At 40.0% G+C, this 20,135-nt stretch overlaps 1 protein-coding gene across 5 annotated transcripts in view; it reads left to right on the top strand.

The window, feature by feature from the left end:
- The window catches only part of LOC109396170 (integrator complex subunit 6-like), a 62,236-nt gene extending 42,423 nt beyond the window's left edge, over positions 1-19,813 (top strand). Inside the window, exons 10-18 of one of the 5 annotated variants that reach the window (XM_019667783.1) lie at positions 5,372-5,466; positions 6,413-6,523; positions 8,750-8,968; positions 9,836-9,959; positions 10,977-11,119; positions 13,232-13,466; positions 16,693-17,055; positions 17,942-18,005; positions 18,834-19,813. In XM_019667783.1, coding sequence (XP_019523328.1) covers positions 5,372-5,466; positions 6,413-6,523; positions 8,750-8,968; positions 9,836-9,959; positions 10,977-11,119; positions 13,232-13,466; positions 16,693-17,055; positions 17,942-18,005; positions 18,834-18,942 — 1,463 coding nt within the window. In that variant the 3' untranslated portion in view covers positions 18,943-19,813. Of the gene's footprint in view, positions 1-5,371; positions 5,467-6,412; positions 6,524-8,749; positions 8,969-9,835; positions 9,960-10,976; positions 11,120-13,231; positions 13,467-16,692; positions 17,056-17,911; positions 18,006-18,833 lie in introns of those variants that run through there. The other 4 variants (XM_019667785.1, XM_019667782.1, XM_019667784.1 and 1 more) reach the window with 4 other exon arrangements.
- The last annotated feature ends 322 nt before the right edge of the window (positions 19,814-20,135 follow it).

The following is a 20,135-nucleotide window of genomic DNA, read 5'->3' as shown; positions in this document are numbered from 1 at the left end:
ATTTTTTTTGTTTGTTTGTTTTTAGCTGAGCCATCCCGCCACCTGTTGGCAGCTCACGGCTGCTCAGCTCGGGCTGACTCGAACTGCTGTTGCTCAGAGCTCAAACTCTTGAGCGAGCTCTTAACCAACTGAGCCACTCAGCCGGCCCTCCATTGAGCTTTTTAATTTGGTTATTTTATTTATCAGTTCTAAGATTTTCATTTAGTTCTTCTTTATATCTTCTACTTCTCACTCTCTGCTGAGGCTTTCTGATTTTTCATCTGTTTCATGCCTTTCTGTAATTGCTTGTTGAAGCATTTTTTATTACGATTGGTCCTTTAAATCTTTATTGAGTACTTTTAATATTTCTGTTATTTCAGTGTTGGTGTCTCTTGATTATCATTTTGAATTTGTTTTGAAATCTTCTTGGTTCTTGGTATGATGAGTGACTTTCAATTGAAACCTCTACATTTTCAATATTATGAGTCTCTGGATCTTAATGTAAACCTGTTTCAGCTTGCTTCCTCGCACACTCCTCTAGCAGGGATTTTGAAGTACCGCCTCAATAGTGCTAGGAGGGGGTTGAAGTCCAGGTTCCCCACTTGGCCTCTGTTGATACCCAAAAGGAAGGGACTCCTTGTTATTTCTGTGTGGGGGTAGGAGTTCAGGATCTTCACTAGGAGGATACCTCCCTGCTTGGGAGAAGTAAGAGTTCCTCGTTCCTCCTCCCCACATGGTCTCCATGGACACCATAGGGCTGGAGGTGGCCTCATTACCACAGGGCAGTGGAAAAGCTCTTTAGAACTATCATGGGCTGAATTCCAGTATCTCATCTTTGGTCTAAACTCAGCCTGCCTTCCAAATTATTGTATGAAAATGCCCATAACTAGAGTAGCTGGTGTCCCTTTAGAGATGGAGATGTATAGCGCTTTACAATAGCAAGATCCATCCTCTAAACCTGGTCTTTGCTGGTCTTGCGGGTAAGAGAAGTCAAATGTGGACATGGCATAGTGGTTAAGAGGAATCATTCCGTTTTTCCTTTGCCTGAAACCTTTTGTGCCTGTTTCCACATTCCCAAACTCCCTAGTACTACATGAGGTCAAATCCTGACACTGTATTTCTGGTCACCTGTTAAGTCTGTATCACCAGAGAAACATACGTGACATTTGTTCCTGGTCCTCCTTAGCCTTACAACACTGAGAATCCAGCCCTGCCTAGAGCATTGCCATCCTTTTGCAAACATCCCAAACCAGAAATCCCAGAGGCATCTTTGATTGCTCCCCCTTCTGTAACCCCACACATTCTTTTCAAGGCCATCCCATCCTTAGTTCCCATTCTGCCCTTTGGCTTCCAATATCTATTTCCAGACTTTTCTATAACCTGTGTCTTATAAAGAGCATAGGGTTTTTTCACACCCTTTAAGGCTGGAGGTCCTTGTGCCCCTGAATCCTAAACCTGGGTTTCATGTTGAGGTTCTATAATAGATACTCTTAACATTTCCACCATTAATTCGCTTTCTGGGTTGTGTAGCTTCCAAGTGGCTAAGAGTATGGACTGTAGGGTATAGCTGCCCTGGTATGAATCCTGGCTCTGCCGTTTGCTAGCTTTGCGACCTTGGATAAGATACCTCTCTGAGCCTCAGTTATTTCATCTGTAAAGTGGGGATAATGATAGTACCTACATCAAAGGGATTTAGTTGGGATTAAATGAATACAGTTAATTGCACAGAACTCACCTGGCAAAGAGTAAGCGCCCAATGCTATTAGCACTATTATTACTATTGTCATTATTAATGGCTATGTTATCTTAGTAGATCCTGAAGGTATTGTTTCATACTAAGGATATCATATAAGTCATAAGATGGCTCTGCAGTTTTGGTGGGCAGAGCATTTAGTAAAAAGGCAAGTTAAGTCACATATACTTCATAATGCCTGGAAACATCACTGCATTACTGTATAGTACAATAATTGTCCATAAAGGTGACCCCTGTTTCTTTATTAATTCAAGATTTCCACCAAAAGTAGTTAACAAAGATTTAATGATTTAAGCACTAAAACTTACCTGGGATAGATAAGTGAGGCTTAATTGAATCAAGGAGCTACCATAAGAATTACGTCAGTAGGGCAATAACCAGATTACTGTAGTTGGCAAGAAGACTATCCCTCAATCAAGAAACTAGGAAATTATATTTTTTTCTGTTGAGGGCCAATAGCTACAGAAATTAAGGCATTTATAGCAACTTTTCTTGTTTTTATTTTCTGAAATACACCACATTCAATTCACCTGCTTTGGTTTTTTTTCTTTAATTGAGAACTAGGAACTTGTGCAAAATATAAAATTTAGCTCGATTTTAAGACCAGGAGGAGGAAAAGCGCATAATGGAGGATAATTTGATGTGTATTAATCACTATGCATTTAGTGCTTTACAGTTTACACTTTTTCCATTTTGTACAGTGTTTTCATGTGCATAATCTAGTTCTCTGAACAATCGTGTATGGTAAGGCAGTTATAATTAAGCCGATTTTATAGATGAAATGGAGTCACAAAAAGTTGAAGTGGTTTCTCAAAGTTCACTCAACTAAGTATGTGGCTGAACTTAGGCTCAAACCCATGTCTTCCTCCTCTTTGAAGCAGGAAATGGGAGAAAGGAACTGGAAGAGAGGCAGTCTTTGAGGTGGTGGCAGTATCATTTCACTCTCGTTCTACATTCTCACTTCCTTGTCTTTCAAATGTTGATTAACTAATTGTTTATGACATCTTTACTGTACCACCCTAGACTTCATGTGAATGAAAATCTAATACCATGGAAATCATTTTCTGAGCTACAGAGATAGTGACTAAAGCAGTGTCATCCTAATAGCTCTCTACCCTTAATTTAGACTGTGGAAGATTTTCTTTTTTCCTCCCACCCCTGTTAAAAAAAATCCGACAATAAATAATTAGGTTAAATTGGCTCCTGGGCGGAATCATTGCAGTCAGCATTGTTAAAAATATTAAGACTATTATTGACTTGCATTATCTAATCTATTTGTATCTAAATGTCTCATCAGTCTTGTGGTATTTAAATTTGTCAATTAGTTTCCCAAATCTGCCTAATTCTCAACAGACTTCACATAAAGAAAGACGTAGTATAGCACGATATTTCCGTGATCTCTCTTGCCTTTTTGTTAAGATATGAATGGTCTTTAAAAGACCTGCACGCTACAATGAGCCAGCAGCCTCTTTAGATCTTTTTTCTTTGTTCTCTCTACCCTGTTTCAAAAGAACAAAATCCCTGTATTTTATGACTTTGTAAATTCATTTAAATTAGTTTCAGCAGGAGTGAATAATTTATCATAGCAGTAAAAGGAAGAAAATATGTAATTGCTTTTCTTTTTTTTGGTTTTTTAAAAGACTTTATTGGGGAATTGGGGGAGGGAACAGCATTGGGGAATCGGGGAAAGGAAACAGACAAGTTGCTGTCCTTTTGTTCTTTAGTCTAGTTGTGGAGGACGTCGCTTCACTGGCCCATGTTGGTATTATCATTGCGCTCTTCTCAGGTGAGACAGATCAGTCGCCGGCCATTGGGCGGCGGCTGCTGGCTGCTGGCCGCTCACACTGGCTGCTGGCCACTCAGGGTAGCTTAGGGCAGCCCACTGCAGCAGGGGCTGCAGCCTACGCCACCACCAGCGACTCACGACAGCCCAGCTCCAGCTCCAGCTGTTGTTCACCATCTTAGCTGTAGAGGGCACAGCGTCACTGGCCCTAATGTGGGATCCGAGCCGACCGCCCTGCTCCTCAGAGGTTGCGCTCTCAAGCCAACTCTTAACCAACGAGCCACTCAGCCGGCCCTGTAATTGCTTTTCTTGACTAAAGTAATTCAGAATTTCAAAGAATAGCCCTATCTGTAGAGAACGTATGCATATGACATAGGAATGGTCTTGTCCCTGGAAGTAAAGCATTTGTTTTTGGATTAGAGCCAACAAAACCTGAAGAAACAAAATAGAGGATGAATTTATAATACCTTTGACATTCATAGTAAGTGTGGCAGGTTCATTTTGATGTCTGGGAATATCAAATTTGAATTATTATATTAGAAAAAATATTTTTTACACTCAGAAGGAAATCATGAGATGTTGTGGAAATTTTCATGTGGTGTATATAATGCATTTAGATTATTAAAGTAATTAAATTTAAGTATGAAAATATAGGGGGTATCTGCTTATTCAAGGAAAATATCTTCAGTTGTATTAATGCACATGGTATTCAGGAAACATATTTAGTTGTATAGAATTTTAAATTTCAACCTAACATTTCTACTTGCTTTTACTAGTGCCATAACCCAATTGTTAAGTAATATTTGAAAGACCCAAAGTTTGGCTCAAAATGTCAGACCACTGAAATCAAAGAAATGAAGAAGGAGGAAATATGACTAAACAAAATATAGGCTGACTGTGGAGAATCCAAAACATAATTTAGAGCTTGCCATCATTACCTAGAAATTAGAGTCTTAACTTTTGTTCTCTCATATACTTTGTAAAGTCTCTTGCCTTGACCTTTTAGCAAAAAGTAGAACTCTATCTGTTTGTCTATTACTATTATTATTTATGTAATAATACTTAATAATATTTATTATTGTTTATTAAAGTAAAGATGTCATTGACTTTTAACATATTAGTTTCAGCTGTACAACATAATGAGTTGATATTTGTATATATTGTGAAATGACCATCACTATAAGTCTAATTAACATCCGTCACTACACATAGTTACAAATATTTTTCTTATGAGAACTTTTAAGATCTATTCTCTCAGCAACTTTCAAATATTCAATACAGTATTATTAACAATAGTCACTATACTGTACATTGCATCTCCATGACTTATTTATTTTATAATTGAAAGTTTGTGACTTTTGACCACCTTCACTCATTTTGTCCACCCCCCCACCCCACCCCCACTTCTGGCAACCATGAATCTATTCTCTGTATCTATGAGTTCAGTTTTGTTGTTTTTCACATCCTCTATTTAAATAGACAGATATTTCATCAGCCAGTGACCATGGATTCCCTCTCAGGTGAAAATTACTACAGTACAGTTACCAATATGTAATAGGTCAGAAAAGTATTTCACGTGGGTCAGTCAGTGTTTAAATATTATGTTTTATGTAGCTTCACAGGTGAAAGAGGAATCTGTAACCTGAGAATATATTTAATTTTCTAGAAAAATGTTATATATAATTTTGGTAGATAGTACCAAAAAAGCCAATCAAATAAACTCCAATGAAAGGTTCATCTAATGTAATTAAAACGAGATTTCTAGGAAATGATATAGTAGATGTGGGTTGCTTGATTTAGATCTTGTTAATTTAGCACTGAAATAATGTAATATTTTATTTGGTTTTCTCTTACAGATGACTTGTTTAAAGTTCACAAGCTTAAGCCAAATCTGAAGTGGCGACAGGCTTTTGACAGCTACTTAAAAACTCTGCCTCCATACTACCTATTAGTATGTATTTATGTGTATATAAGTATTAACTTTATCAGTGATGATTCTTGTCACACGAAATGTCAACCAAAAACTTTACCCCTGAAATAAGATAGCTTTTTTAAAAATTTATAAATATTTGTATCGCCATTATCTTCTCAAATTATGCATAAGAGCTGGGAGATGTCATGGTGGCACAAAAAGAACTGTTTATTTTATTTTGTTTAACTGCCATGGTTATTTTTATAATACACATCTATGTTTCTCTTATTAAAACTAACCTTATGAAATTGTAATTTTAGAATTTAAGAAGAATAGGTCTGGATTCATGTATTATATCAATTTCCCTTTTTAACTCTAGAAATTCTCAATATGGGGATTCCCTCTGAAAACACAATTCTAAGACATTATATTTACTTACTGCCTGTTAAATGTGTCCTAGACACAGCATGAAGTAAGAGTGCTGGTGCGGGGTATGGGGACATGTTCATGATGATTTTGAACTGGTCACGTAATCTAAATCAAGATCTATCAAAATAACTTCAGAGGTGGATGTGGTCAATTTTAAGCCAAGTTTCTAGAGGTGAAAAGGCAGAACTATTGGAGTCTGGTGTCACCGGGAGGAGAAATTGGGGTGTGTTAGTGTTTACCATGGCAGAAATGGGGTGCACGATAAAATGCAATGTGAAATAATTTTATGACTTGGGAATTAAGACTGAAAGCAATTTACCTGTTTGAATTTGCTGTTATTTGCTCTTCTTATCCCCCTCTCTTCTGATTTTTTTTACTTTCTGCTCCTTACTTCTCTGCTATTTTCATTGCCACTTTTTAATGTTCCATGTTTGGTTTTATGTGCAGCACCTTGACTTCTAAGAAATGAATCATGTCCCTTTGCCCCTTATAACTGAACTTTGAGTATTTTAAGATTTATTCTATTCTTACTGTTGTGTATTTTGTTTCCTTATAGCCATTAAAGAAAGCACTAAGGATGATGGGAGCTCCAAATCTGATATCAGATAATTTAGATTGTGGACTTAGTTACAGTGTTATCTCTTACCTTAAAAAACTCAGCCAACAGGTAGTATTGGTAAAAACAAACAAACAAAAATCCTTTGCCCTCAGAAGTGCATTTCCTTATTCTCTAGTGTAATTGTAATTTTTCAAATTAAATGTGTATATATTTCTACACTATCAATTAGTACTAATGTGATTCTCTATGGCTTCTAGCTTCACCATTAAACTGAAGTTAAGGGTCTGTCAGTATCATCTGATGCTGTGCCATTTCTCCTCTTGCTTGCCAGCTTGTTCTACCCACAAGCTGGTTGATATTTTGTGGCCTAAGAGGGGCAGAGGCTGAATAGAACTATTTCATGGGTCACATTTTGTCTATCCTCAACCTAGTTTCTCCTCAAATCACATTGGACTAGACCATCCCCCCTTTTTAGGTCAGCACACTGAGTGAGGCATGATGTGATTAAATAACTTGCCTGAAATTAGTTTTTAGGCAGTAAATATCCATAAGATTTTTCTTAGAGAGGGGGAGATGCGACCAGTATTCCTCATACTGGAGGGTTATAGGCCCCAAGGGGACCTGAGGAGTGGAGTTCAACCTCCTCTCTTTTTGCCCTCCATCTGTTACTTTATACCCACAACTCATTTACCATTATTCACCTTGTCCCTTGCCTGCCCCTCTCTATTAGTACCTCATCCTCCACTCACCCCTACTTATCATACTTCTCACCTCTACCTAGCCCATTCTTGCAGGATGGAAATGTTTGAGAACTACTGAGTTAGAGCCTTACTGCCATACAAATGTGTTATGTTATATAACAAATTCATGCGGCAGCTTTATTTTCTTATGCACAAGTGTATTCCCAGGTAGGGAACAGTAGTAGCATTTGCAATGACTACAATGCTTTAAGTTGGATATGTTTGGAAGTTGGGCCTTTAAAATACAGACAGTAGTAAGCAAAAAAAGTGGCATATTTCACTGAAGACCCAAAATGCCTCCACAATTTGGGATGCTGACACACCTTGCAAGGAACTGGCAAAAACTTAAGTACGGTCTGGAGTTTACCAGCTCCTACCAGTCCAGTGTGTTCAAATTGCAAAAGAAAGGAAAAGCAAACCCAGATTTCTGGTCTATCAAGTACCCCCTTAACCCCTTTCCTCTCTGCTGATAGATTTTTGTTGTTGTTAATGTTTTGCTTTATTTATTGATTGATTGATCTATTGATTTTATATTTTTATTTGATGTCTACCTTAGGCCTTTAAGGCTGTGTCAGCAGGGTGTGGCCACAAGGAAGAATAGTGGACAGAGTTGAAACTCATGCAAGTTCTGGAACCTTCTGGGACATATTGCTTTTATAGTTTTATAAATGAACTTTTGGGACTATTTATGGAAACAGACCCTTCATTTGCTCTTATCCCTTCTTTCATGACTTATTTTTTTAAGATAGTAAACATTCTTAATTCAAATAATTAGGGAAAATTAATGACTATCTCTAACCAAACCATAAAAAATTCAAATTTATTTTGGGCTTACTGGACATTGGTGGAATTCTATCTTTTAGAGAAAAAGAAAAAAATCATTTCTAATTCAAATTAGCTCTAATTACTAATTTAATAGCTAAATGTCACTAGTGTTCCTTGAACTATCTTAGATGTATGTAAATAACAAAATATGCCCAATATATTGCTATACTTCACTCGCAAGTACTGTTTATCAATATAATATAATAGTGTCTATTAAGAGGATTTTTTTATTGTAAGGAAGAAATTATTGAATACATATTACAAATTATTTACTTGGCAATATTTGTTAAATTAAGCATTACTTTTTTTGGATGGTTCAATATTAGAAATAAACAGTTTATTTTTTTCAGAAATAATGCCAATGTATGTAATCTGAATTTTAGCACTAGCTTACATTTATAATACCAAGTCTTAAACCTTTATGTCTGGGTCCAAAATGTTGACTTAGACTAGATTTTACAGTAACAAAATGTGATTTTAAATGTCTATGAATATAATTTTTACCCATGATTTCCATTCTCTCCACGATTCAATCATAATTTTGACACTAGACAGGATAAAAAAATGTATTATTTGTCTTTCTAGCCCCCCCTCTCTGTTTGCTGTGGTAGTACAGAGAAGCACAGGAAAATGTTTAATTACCCGTTTTTCTGTGATTTCAATTGAAAATTGTTCTCTGGGGTTCTTAAAGTATTATCTTTCTTAAGTAGTAAAAAATATCAGTGATAATATAGATCTTTTCATAACATACTATGTACTTTCATTTTAGACAAAACTAGAGTCAGAACGAATACTAGCATCAGTGGGGAAGAAACCTCCCCAGGAAATTGGAATCAAAGTGAAAAATCATTCTGGAGGTGGTGTGTCCTTGACTCACAGTAAAAATTTTAGAAAACTATTGAAAGAAATCATAGGGGAAACTTCATTGAGACTGACAGAACTGAATACCAAAGAATTTGCTGGCTTCCAAGTAGGGCTCTTAAACAAGGTATTGGTTTGAACTTCCCTGATACATTTATGTCTTTCATATTACTTTAGTTTTGAAATAATGACAATCCTGTTTTGGACTTTATAGTTATTGATGGACCAGTTTAGGAATTATCCTGTCAGTAGACACCAATATGGAATTAAATGTACAAGATATGTTTAGGGGGTAATGTCTGTGAAAGATAAAGGGGAGGGCAACAGGAGTCAGCTGGGAGAGCCTTCAGGCCACAGTGCTGATCTAGCACCTGTGAGAGGAGGGGGCAAGGAAGGAGAAGTGGGTATGAAGAACCTCAGACATTGGCGTAGCTGGGAGAGAGTCTTGGCCAGCCCCACAGGGATCTCTGGCACCAAGATTTCCCATGGAGGAGGTCCGCATTGGGCAGAAAATCCAGGCCCTAACACCCCCCACCACCCTCAGTCACTGGCTGGGGGCAGCCTGCAAAGAGCATGGCCTCGGCCCAAATGCTGCTGCAGATGCCTAAGGCACTGCAAACTGGTGGCTCAGCTAACTGCACTCCTCACAGGATCAGCCATTGCTTCCTGGAGGGAGATCCCAGCAGCTCATCACCATGGCTGCATCTAGATCACAAGCAGTGGGCCTGCAAGGCTGCCACAGGCATAAATCTCAGGATTTGATGTTTTCAATGACATACTTGAAAAAGGATATTCCCAGTGGCTTTAATGCTCTGTAGCTGTGTTAGAATTGAGAACAAGGCCAGCGAAGGCAAATTTTCTACTGGGAAAATTCAACTGTAGTCAATTGCATTAAATGTAGAGTCCTTCACTAAGATTTTAAGAGGGTTACTTATTAAGTATATAGATTTAAAACCTCAGGAGTAACTGAAATCATTTGTTTCATTTCAAATAGGATTTGAAACCTCAGACATATAGAAATGCTTATGATATTTCACGGAGAGATCTTTTAGACCAGTTAACCAGAATGAGATCCAATCTGCTAAAAACACACAAGTTTATTGTTGGACAAGATGAAGGTAAATGAACACAGAAGTTGCTTTTGTTGATTAGCAAAATGTCAAGCCTGACATACACAAGTAGGTTATTTTGTAATACTTTAATGTTTAGAATGCCTATTTTCACTAAATGCCTATATCTATCCAGGCCGAAGTTTATTATTCTCAGGCCTAAGGGGAAGTGTGCATTAATCAGTGCATATATTACAATATCATGCTTTAGCTCTTATAGGCCTCAAAATAACCACATGAGATAGATACTATTTTATGCCCATTTTATGGATATGGGAACTGAGAATGAACATTTTAGTAGTTTGCCCAGGTTTAGTGAGTTGGGAAGTGGCAAAACCCTGTTCTGTCAGATTTTGGAAATTGTATGTCCCAATACTGTACCACCCAGCCTACTGTGATGAATTCAATCCAGAATTTCTCATTTACATGAAAAGAATGAACCTGATAGTGTCCAGGATAATTGATGACAATGTACAATTCCCCTACACTCAATTTTGTTCATTTTATACAGGGTCATTTGTCCATTAAGATGTGCAAATCTTAGCCTGGCCAACCTCCTGAAATTATACAGCAAGTTTTTTTGGGGGGAGTGGGGCTTTTCTAGGAAGAGCGCCTATACATTTAATCACATTCTCCAAGAGGGTGAGGACCACTCACCAATGTTCCCTGGATGATAAGGGAAAACCATGAGGCCTAGGCTCTTTGAAATGCAGAACAAACATGGAATTTTGAGTGTGGATGCTGGTATAAGAGATGTCAGTCCATTCTCAAACTGGGTTGAAGGGTAAGGGAGTAATTCTTAGCCTACTGATTTGAGCTTGTAAGTAAGCAATAAGGATGATGGGCTGGTAATGAGTTGGATGAAGAGAGATGATTTTAGGTCCTAGAATGATATTAATAGATTTAAGGTTTTAGGCTATTGGATGCCAACATACATATTACTAAGCCAGACAATGATCATGTCTTCTGAAAAGAACCATACACTTCAGCTGTACAGCATCTGTTTCTTTTCTGGTGACTTTGCAGATTCTCTTCATAGTGTTCCAGTCGCACAAATGGGTAACTATCAGGAATATCTAAAGACATTGGCTTCTCCACTTCGAGAGATTGATCCAGATCAACCCAAAAGACAGCATACTTTTGGCAATCCATTTAAACAAGATAAGAAGGTAGGATACCTATGTCTATGCCTGCCTAAACGGTGCTGTTCTTTCTATAATTCATTTCTTCTTGCAAGATGAATATAAATCAGAGATTCTCCTGTTTATTTAAAAGATCAAATATGACTCCAGGGCTCTTTGTGAATGGAAAGTGAAAGCCTCCTGATGCAAGAGTGTCTTGCTTGAAAAAAATAATAGCTGACATTTAATGAGTACCTAGTAGAAGCTGATGTTTGAAATGATCACATTTAATGCTCACAACCATTCTGTAGATGTGTTTTACTGTCCACCCTTTAATAAGAAGAAATCAAAGCTCACAGCAGTAAAATGGCTTACACTAAGTGACACAGCTGATAAGAGCCGGGATTTGTACTCACATCTTTCCAGCTCAAGTTTGTATTTATTCCTACCACCACACACTAATTCATTTAATATTAAAATCACCATTTATTTTCCCTGTTTCCATTATTCAGATGTCTAGTGCTCTATCTGGATAGTGGTGAAGTGTTCCTCCTGAAATATGAAGTACTAGGTGATGTTGCTTTATTTGGGTTGTCCTCCTAGAGATCCAAATGTGAGGGGTGTGTGTGTGTGTATGTGTGTGTGTGTGTGTGTGTGTCTGTGAGAGAGAGAGAGAGAGAGAGAGAGAGAGAGAGAGAGAGAGAGAAACTGACTTGACCATTTAATCATAAAGACAAAGGGGATTATATCTGCACTCATGGAGGAAGCCATTAGTATTAAGATGAAGACCATGCAATAATCTCTTCTGTAACAAAAGTAGACTGAAAGGTATTCCACTTCAGCCCAATCCTCAATTAATGGAGCTTTTCTGAATCTTTCAATGTCTTGGTTTCCTCATTTGCAGTACTGGGGATAATTATTACATGTAACTCATAGAGCTCTGTGGAGGATTGAATTAGTACATCCATACCATTTAGAACATTACGTGACATGTAGTAGGTGCTAGTGAATATGTTTTCCCCTTTCTATATTGTTTTGCTTTGGAAAAATAATTTATTATGGTTTTATTCAAATAATGGGAGCATGTATTCACGGGCTATCCTTGGATGATAATAGCTTTTAGCTAACCTTCTATACAGCTGGCTCTCATCTTTTATCAAGCCCCAAGAGTGAAAAGCCCCTCATTTTTGTCTAGCACCAAAGTGGACATCTTTGAATCTGTGTGGGGTTGCCATTGAGGGAATTACATTTTCTATCTACCTGCCCTTCACCCTCTACGTGCAGCATTCTGTACAGTGATAATCAGTATTTTTTTTAAAGATTTTTTTTATTGGGGAATTGGGGGGATGGGAATAGCGGTGGGGAATTGGGGGAAGGGGAACAGACAAGTTGCTGTCGTTTTGTTCTTCAGTCTAGTTGTGGAGGACGTTGCTTCACTGGCCCAAGTTGGCACCATCATTGCACTCTTCCTGGGTGAGGCACATCAGTTGCCGGCTTCTGGACGGCCGCTCACTGTGGCTGCTGGCTGCTCACGCTGGCTGCTGGCTACACACGGTAGCCCCTGGCAACCCACTGCCACAGGGGCTGCAGCCTACACCATCGCCGGCGACCCACGGCAGCCCAGCTCCAGGTTGAGCTGTTGTACAGCATCTTAGCTGTGGAGGACAGTGTCACTGGCCCTCATATGTGGGATCCGAACCGGGGCCCTCTGGCATCCCAAGCCAGCTCTTAACCATCGCACCACTCGGCCGGCCCAATCAGTATTTCTTAATGATGGGTAGAAGGCACAGAAGCACACAAAAAGGGATGGTTTCCCTTACCAAGGGTTGATTCAAAATGGATTGTACTTCTTCGGAAAGGTCACTGTGGATTTATTCCCATTTTGTTTGCTGAGAGTTGCTCATTCCTCCAGCTTTCTGGTTAATCATGATTGTATTAAGTGTGACGTTGGGCAACACCTTATATTTTAGTTTCTTCCTTATTCCGCTTAGAGTGGATTAAAATTGAGTAGAGTTTTCTGAGAACAGAGTCTGTGCAGCATGATAAATCTTTGGCCCATGATTAAGACCTACGTTGGTGATGTAATACATGATTGTATATACCTATGAAGAGTGCTTGCAGTGTTGTCTTTAATGGACTATGTTCATTGATGTTTTTTAGGGAATGATGATTGATGAAGCAGATGAGTTTGTAGCAGGGCCACAAAACAAAGTGAAACGTCCTGGAGAACCCAACAGCCCTCTGTCATCTAAGAGAAGGCGGAGTATGTCCCTGCTGTCGAGGAAACCACAAACACCACCTACTGTAACTAACCATGTGGGCGGAAAGGGACCACCCTCAGCCTCGTGGTTCCCGTCTTATCCAAACCTCATAAAACCCACCCTTGTACACACAGGTATAGAGTAGTGGTTGTGATTTCCTTCTGGCTCCTAGAGGACTAAGACACTAAACAATTTTATCTTCCTTTGTGTTCATTTCTTTTGTGTACAGTTTAGTTCGTTAAGTAAACCATTATGAAATCATCAATGTGGTAGGTACAGAGGGCCCCAGGGGCAGGGGGGAGCAGAGACCCTGTTTCAAGAATCTCAATTTCTATGAGGAGGAAAAGATTTATACTTCCATAGTAATTAACACAAGATGTAGAAATGGAGAGAGATGAGCATGTTTGCTTTGCCAGGGCAAGGCGTAATGAGGTACAAACGTAAGAGTGGCTGCACAAGATAGAAATATAGAGCAGGCTCCTGAGGCCGTAAGAGCCAATGGGCTCAGTAAGAAGATGGGTGTACACTTGCTCTCTGTGTCCGCATCTCTTTATGCTCTAAGCCAGTGCAGTTGGGCTCTGCCTCCTCCACTTCACTGAAAGAGGTCTCATCAAGGTACCGTGTCTGCCGCATGTTGCCTTACTTCTTAGCATCATTTGGAACAGTTGTTCACTCCCTCCTCCATGGAAACTTCCTTGGGTTCCCAGACACCACAAATTCCTGGGGTTTTCCCCCTTTAGTAGTGACTCCTTTTCATGCACTGTTTCTGGTTTCTCCCCTTTCCCGCCTCTACATAGTGTAGGGACGGGATGCAAAGCTCGATTCTGGACTCCCTTCTTCACTGTACTCTCTGCCTGGGTGATCCCATGCAGTCTTGGGGCTTTAAATAAGATTTACATTTCAACAACTCAGATATTTATATCTCTAGACTACAACTTGCTCTAAGCTCCACATTCAAATTTAACTGTGGACACGGTATCTTCGCTTAGGTGACTAATAGACGTATACAACTCAGTAGGTTTCACTTGTTTCAGCTGAGCTCTAGGAGACCTTCCCTCCCTCCAAACAGGTCTACTTGCAGCTTTCTCCAGTGGAGTAAATGACACCATCCAGTGGTGTGTTGGTAAAGCTGTGACAGCCGACTATCCACAGATTGTGGGGATTGTGAGGGTTGTAGTGTTTGCAGATTTCCACAGTGTAAATAGTGCCAACCTTATCAATGTCAAGTTATCAATGTGAGGTCACTGAACCTGATTAGGAAGAGTTGGGCACAATCCACTCTTGTGAACGGTTGTGTACCAGCAGCGGCATAGCCCTGGCACTATTTACCAAGTAGTTCAGGTGAAAAACCAGAGTCACCATGATTTCTCTCTTATTCTTCTCTCACTTCCATCCATTAGCAAGTCTAGGCAACTTGACCAATGTAACTGTATCCCATTGTTTCTCTCTATCCCTCAGTCTATGCTGCCATCATCTGTCACAAAGATGCTACATACCTTCTTTTTTTTAAAGGTTTTATTGGGAAATTGGGGGAGGGGAACAGTGTTAAGGGATTGGGGAAGAGGACCGGCCAAGTTGTTGTCATTCAGTCTTCATTGTGGAGGGCGCCAGTTGCCATCTGGCTTCCCGTTGGCAGCTCGTGGCCTCTAAGCTCAAGGTGCTGTGTTCAGTCTTAGTTGCAGGTGGGCATAGCCACCATCCCATGCGGGAGTCGAACCAGCAGCCTCGTTTTTAAGAGCGCACACTCTGTCTACTGAGCCATCCAGGCGGTCGCTCAGCTCAAGGTGCCAAGTTCAGTCTTAGTTGTGGGTGGGCATAGACCACCATCGAACAGGCAACCTTGTTGTTAGGATCACATGCTCTCACCAGCTGAGCCATCCTGCCACCTGTTGGCAGCTCAGCACCAGCTCAGCTTGGGTGCAGCATCACTGGCCCATGTGGGAATTGAACCGGCGGCCCTGTTGCTCAGAGATCACACTCTTAAGCCAACTCTTAACCAACTGAGCCACTCGGCCGGCCCCTACATAACTTCTTATTTGATTACCAGGCTGCCCATCTTCTCATCTAACCCATTTTCTGCCCTGCAGCCAGAGCGATCATGTCAACATGGAAATCAGATCATGCTGAGTCCACCCTGAAAACCCATTATCAACATTCCTATGCATTCACAACAGAATCTGAACTCCCGACTCTAGTCTACAGGCTCCGCATGACCTGGCCCTGCCATCCTCTCCTAACACGTGTCGTATCCATCTCCCCCTTGTTCTCTCTGCCTCTGTCCTTGACTCTATGGCTCCGGCTGGAACCCTCCTAGCGGCCCTGCACTTGCCCTTAACGCAGCCTGGAACTCTTCCTCTGCATGTGCACAGGGCCGGCTCTGTCTCCCCTTCCAGGCTCTGCCCAAAGGACACCTCCTCTGAAGGCTCTGCCTGACCACCCCGTCCATTGAGGCTCCCCCTATCTCTGTCACATCCCGGCTTACTTCTCCCAACACAAATTCATACTGTTTTTATTTCACTTGCTCATTGTCCATTTACTATCTTATTTCCCCATGAGATATAAGTGCCATAAGGGTAGGGATTGTTTGTCTTATTCCAATTGCTGATCCCCATCTCCTGGCACGGTGCCTGGCACAGAAGAGGGTGAGAAAATGAAATAAGGGTGTCAGACTTAGAGTAAAAAGAAACCCTATTATTTGACCTAGAAGAGAATGACAACAATCATATACAGACAAGGATTTTTTCTTTTTTTTTAGCTGAGCCATCCTGCCACTTCTTGGCAGCTCAGCGGCAGCTCAGCTCGGGCCAGGCATTGAACTGCTGTTGCTCAGAGCTCGCACTCTTGAGTGAGCTCTTAACCAACTGAGCCACTCAGCCGGCCCTCAGACAAGGATGTTTGATGATGGAGTGCATATAGAGCCTTCACACCTAATGGCCACTTCTGTTTTCTCGGAACTTTTGAGGTGAAGACGAGGGAGGTTGAAGGCCCACATAGTCTGGTGTCGAGCTGAGTAAAACTTGGCATTTTATAGGTTACATTACAGAAATCATGGTGTCAAGTGAGCCTTGGTGCTTTTCATCTTGTAAAGCACTAAACCATGAGTGCCAGGGATCGAGAATATTTATTACTTGCACCATCTTACTTAGATTCCATATGTATTTGTAGTCCCATGAAGAGAAGAAAGTGCTTTTGTTGTATTACCTTCCTGAGCTCAATTTGAAGGGTCTCAGACTCCATCTGGTACATTCTCTTGCTTTATGAAACAAATGATTTCCACAAAACTGAGGAGCAACAGGGTCTGTTTGTGGAGCTGGTATGACGCATCTACCTCAATGCTCAACTTCTTAATTCGGTTTCCAGATGCTACTGTCACTCACGATGTCCATGAGGAGAAGATGGAAAATGCTCAAATCCCTCCTAATGGCTTGTTATCAAAATCCGCTGCACCAGAGCTTATAAATATGGCAGGAGATGGTATTCCACACAACCAATTGGATTCTCTCTCTGATGACTTCACTAATCTAAGGAAAGATGGCCTGATTCACAAAACTGGTAGTAATGCACTTATAGGAGGAACCAAAAACTGCAGTGTCTCTGCAGATGATCGAAAAGTTTCAGTGACATCTGTGCCAAATACATTGCAAATAACTCCTGCCATGGCACAAGGAATCAATGCTGATATAAAACACCAATTAATGAAAGAAGTTCGAAAATTTGGACGAAGTAAGTAATGAAAGAACATCTATCAATAATATAATGGGAGGTCCCTCTCATTGTATAATTCAGAATAGATTCAAGCTATCTCTTGAGGTGCATTTTGGGGAAGCATTGGGTTTTCACATAACTTAAAGTGATTCCTTTTGCTTTAACTGAAAAGATCCAATACCCCTTTTGCTCTTTTTCCCCCTATTGTTTTAGTTTACTTTTGCTGCTGTAACAAGTTACCACAAACTTTGTGTTTCAAAACTGTAGTATCTTACAGTTCTGTAAATTAGAATTCTGAAATGATTTTCACTGAGCTAACATGAAGGTGTTGGGAGGCCAGCGTTCCTTCTGGAAGGTCTGAGGAGAATCTGTTTCCTTGCCATTTCCAACCTCTATAGGCTGCCTGTGGTCCTTAGATCATGGCCCCTTTCTCCATCTTCAAACCAGCAGTGTTAGCGTCTCTCCTCTCCAACCTTTGCTCCCACCCTTACATCTTTTCTCTCTGACTCTACTACCTCTCTCTTATAAGGATATTTGTGATTATTTGGGCCTATATGCACAAACCTGGGTAATGTCCCCATCTCAAGATCCATAACTTAATTACATTAGCAAAGTAAAGTCCCTTTTGCTGTATAAGGTAACATATTTACAGGTTTGGGGATTAGGACATGGACAACTTTGGGGACCATTATTCAGCCTGCTACATTCGATTAGTGTTTACAAGCATTTCCTTAGCAGATGTTATGATTTGAGTGTTTAAAGTATAAACTATGTCTTTCCACCCATTAAGAAATATACTGAGGATATGTAAAGATTGAATTTTATTTCCCATTCATATTTTTTAAAATACTGAATTTTTTTTAAATATCTTCAGAGTATGAAAGAATTTTTATTTTGCTCGAAGGAGTGCAAGGACCTCTTGCAGTCAAGAAACAATTTGTTGAATTTACCATCAAGGAAGCTGCAAGGTGGGTGTAAAGAGGAGCTCTTCGTTCTTTTTTTTCTTTTTTTTTTTTATTAAAGTTTTTTTTTACTGGGGAATTGGGGAGATGGGAACAGCGGTGGGGAATTGGGGGAAGGGGAACAGACAAGTTGCTGTTGTTTTGTTCTTCAGTCTAGTTGAGGACGTTGCTTCACTGGCCCAAGTTGGCACCATCACTGCGCTCCTCCTGGGCGAGGCAGATTAGTCGCCGGCCTCTGGATAGCCGCTCACAGAGGCTGCTGGCTACACACGGTAGCCCATGGCAACCCACTGCCACAGGGCCTGCAGCCTACCGTCGCCGGCGACTCACGGCAGCCCAGCTCCAGGTTGAGCTGTTGTTCAGCATCTTAGCTGTAGAGGGCAGTGTCACTGGCCCTCATATGTGGGATCCGATCCGGGGCCCTCTGGCATCCCAAGCGAGTTCTTAACCATCGCGCCACTTGGCCGGCTCTCTTTGTTCTTTTTTAAGCAGTAGGGTCAAATGCAGGACATGGGTAGAAATAGGCTCTGCCTTGCTTTTTTCAAACCCTGCCCCTCACTCATACTTAAGGCTGTATCCAGAGGCATTTAGATTGATATTATCTGAGTCCAACTCATTCATCCAACTCTGTGGGGCCTTGCAGGCTCATCACAGTCTGTGATGGCCTTGGGTCCTCAATTGTCACTGTTAGTATTTACTGAACATTATTTTTACATAAGGATACATTTCTGTTCTATGTAGATTGTCGGTTCCATTTGTACCCCACAGAGTGCCTTGCACATCATAAGTGCTTCAAGTATCTTTTGGTTAATAAAATTTCTCTTTGTTTTTTAGGTTTAAAAGACGAGTCTTAATTCAGTACCTTGAGAAGGTACTAGAAAAAATAGATTCCCACCACCTTCTCAACAATGTTAATCACATCAACAGCAGATCATCATGCTAATGCAGAGACCAAGGAGAGAAAAAGGACAAGCTTTCTGTGCTGTAGGATGGGATATTGTTGAAGCTTCCTAGAATGTTTTAGTCAAGAGAACTGCCTTCCAGAGGCTAAGACAAAGCAGTAGAGATTTTTTATTTTATGATTCTCTGGCAGTAAAAGCTGGCTTTTGCTCTAAGAATTTTCTCTGAAAGTATTAATTTTTTATTTTGTTTCTTTTCACAATTGAGGAAGGTACCATTATTAATGCAGCAGGTTAAATTCAGTAAACACTGTCGTCCCTACAACAGGAGACAAGGGTTCGCTCATTTGAACTTTGCTGTTCTGGGCATTTCCAGAGTGACCAGGGGCCACCTGTAAGTGGAGCACTATTTAGTGCTCTTACTATGTCCTTTAGAAAGAATTGGTTTTCAGAATCCAACTGGTAATCTTGTGTGTGCCGAACAAAGTTTTCAACAATTCCTAGTTGTGCCTTTTAAACCATGCAATATTCAGGACAGTTTGAATCAAAGAGTAAGAAAGCTGCTATTTGGGTAACTTATTTCTCTATGGGTGGGGTCAGGGAGAGTCACCAAACAATCTACCTCCAACTCTCTTCTATTTTGTCTAGAGACATTACCAAGTGCACCTGAGGCTGCCCCAACCCCTGACATTTCTTCTTGCATGTGATGACAGAAAGTCTTCAGGTGAACCTGAACATTCTGTGCTTTGAAAGCACTAAAAAAATAATGTATATATTTCCTTTAATGTTTATACAAAGGTTTATATGGAACAGTATTGTTATGTATATTGTATTAATTTGCAAAAATTATGTGTACAAAGAGATTGTGACTTTGCATATATAAAATAAATCATTTTATTGATTTTCACAAGTTTATTAATGCTAGAGAAATTTCTAGTTTTCTCTTTTTCGTGATTTGTTATTCCTTTCAAAAAAAAAGGACACACTATTAAATTAAGATGTTAGCATAAGGATTTAAACTTGAAAATGTCACTCACAGAAGTGAGTGATATTGATGAAAATGACAGAGTAGGGTATTCTGGGGGTTAATCCCTCTCCAGAAACACTGAAAACACTGGGGAGAAAACTGTCAGAATCAAGTTTATTGGAACTCTGGAAGACAGTCAAAGGTTTACAGCATGCTGAATCAGGAGAAAAGCCATTGAAACGTGATAGTAGAGTTTTGTGGCATTTTGAC

The sequence above is a fragment of the Hipposideros armiger genome, unplaced genomic scaffold (assembly GCF_001890085.2).
Source record: "Hipposideros armiger isolate ML-2016 unplaced genomic scaffold, ASM189008v1 scaffold_505, whole genome shotgun sequence".
NCBI classification, from domain to species: Eukaryota; Metazoa; Chordata; class Mammalia; order Chiroptera; family Hipposideridae; genus Hipposideros; species Hipposideros armiger.
Note: the sequence above shows the minus strand (reverse complement) of the source record. Positions and strands in the feature narration are given on the sequence as shown.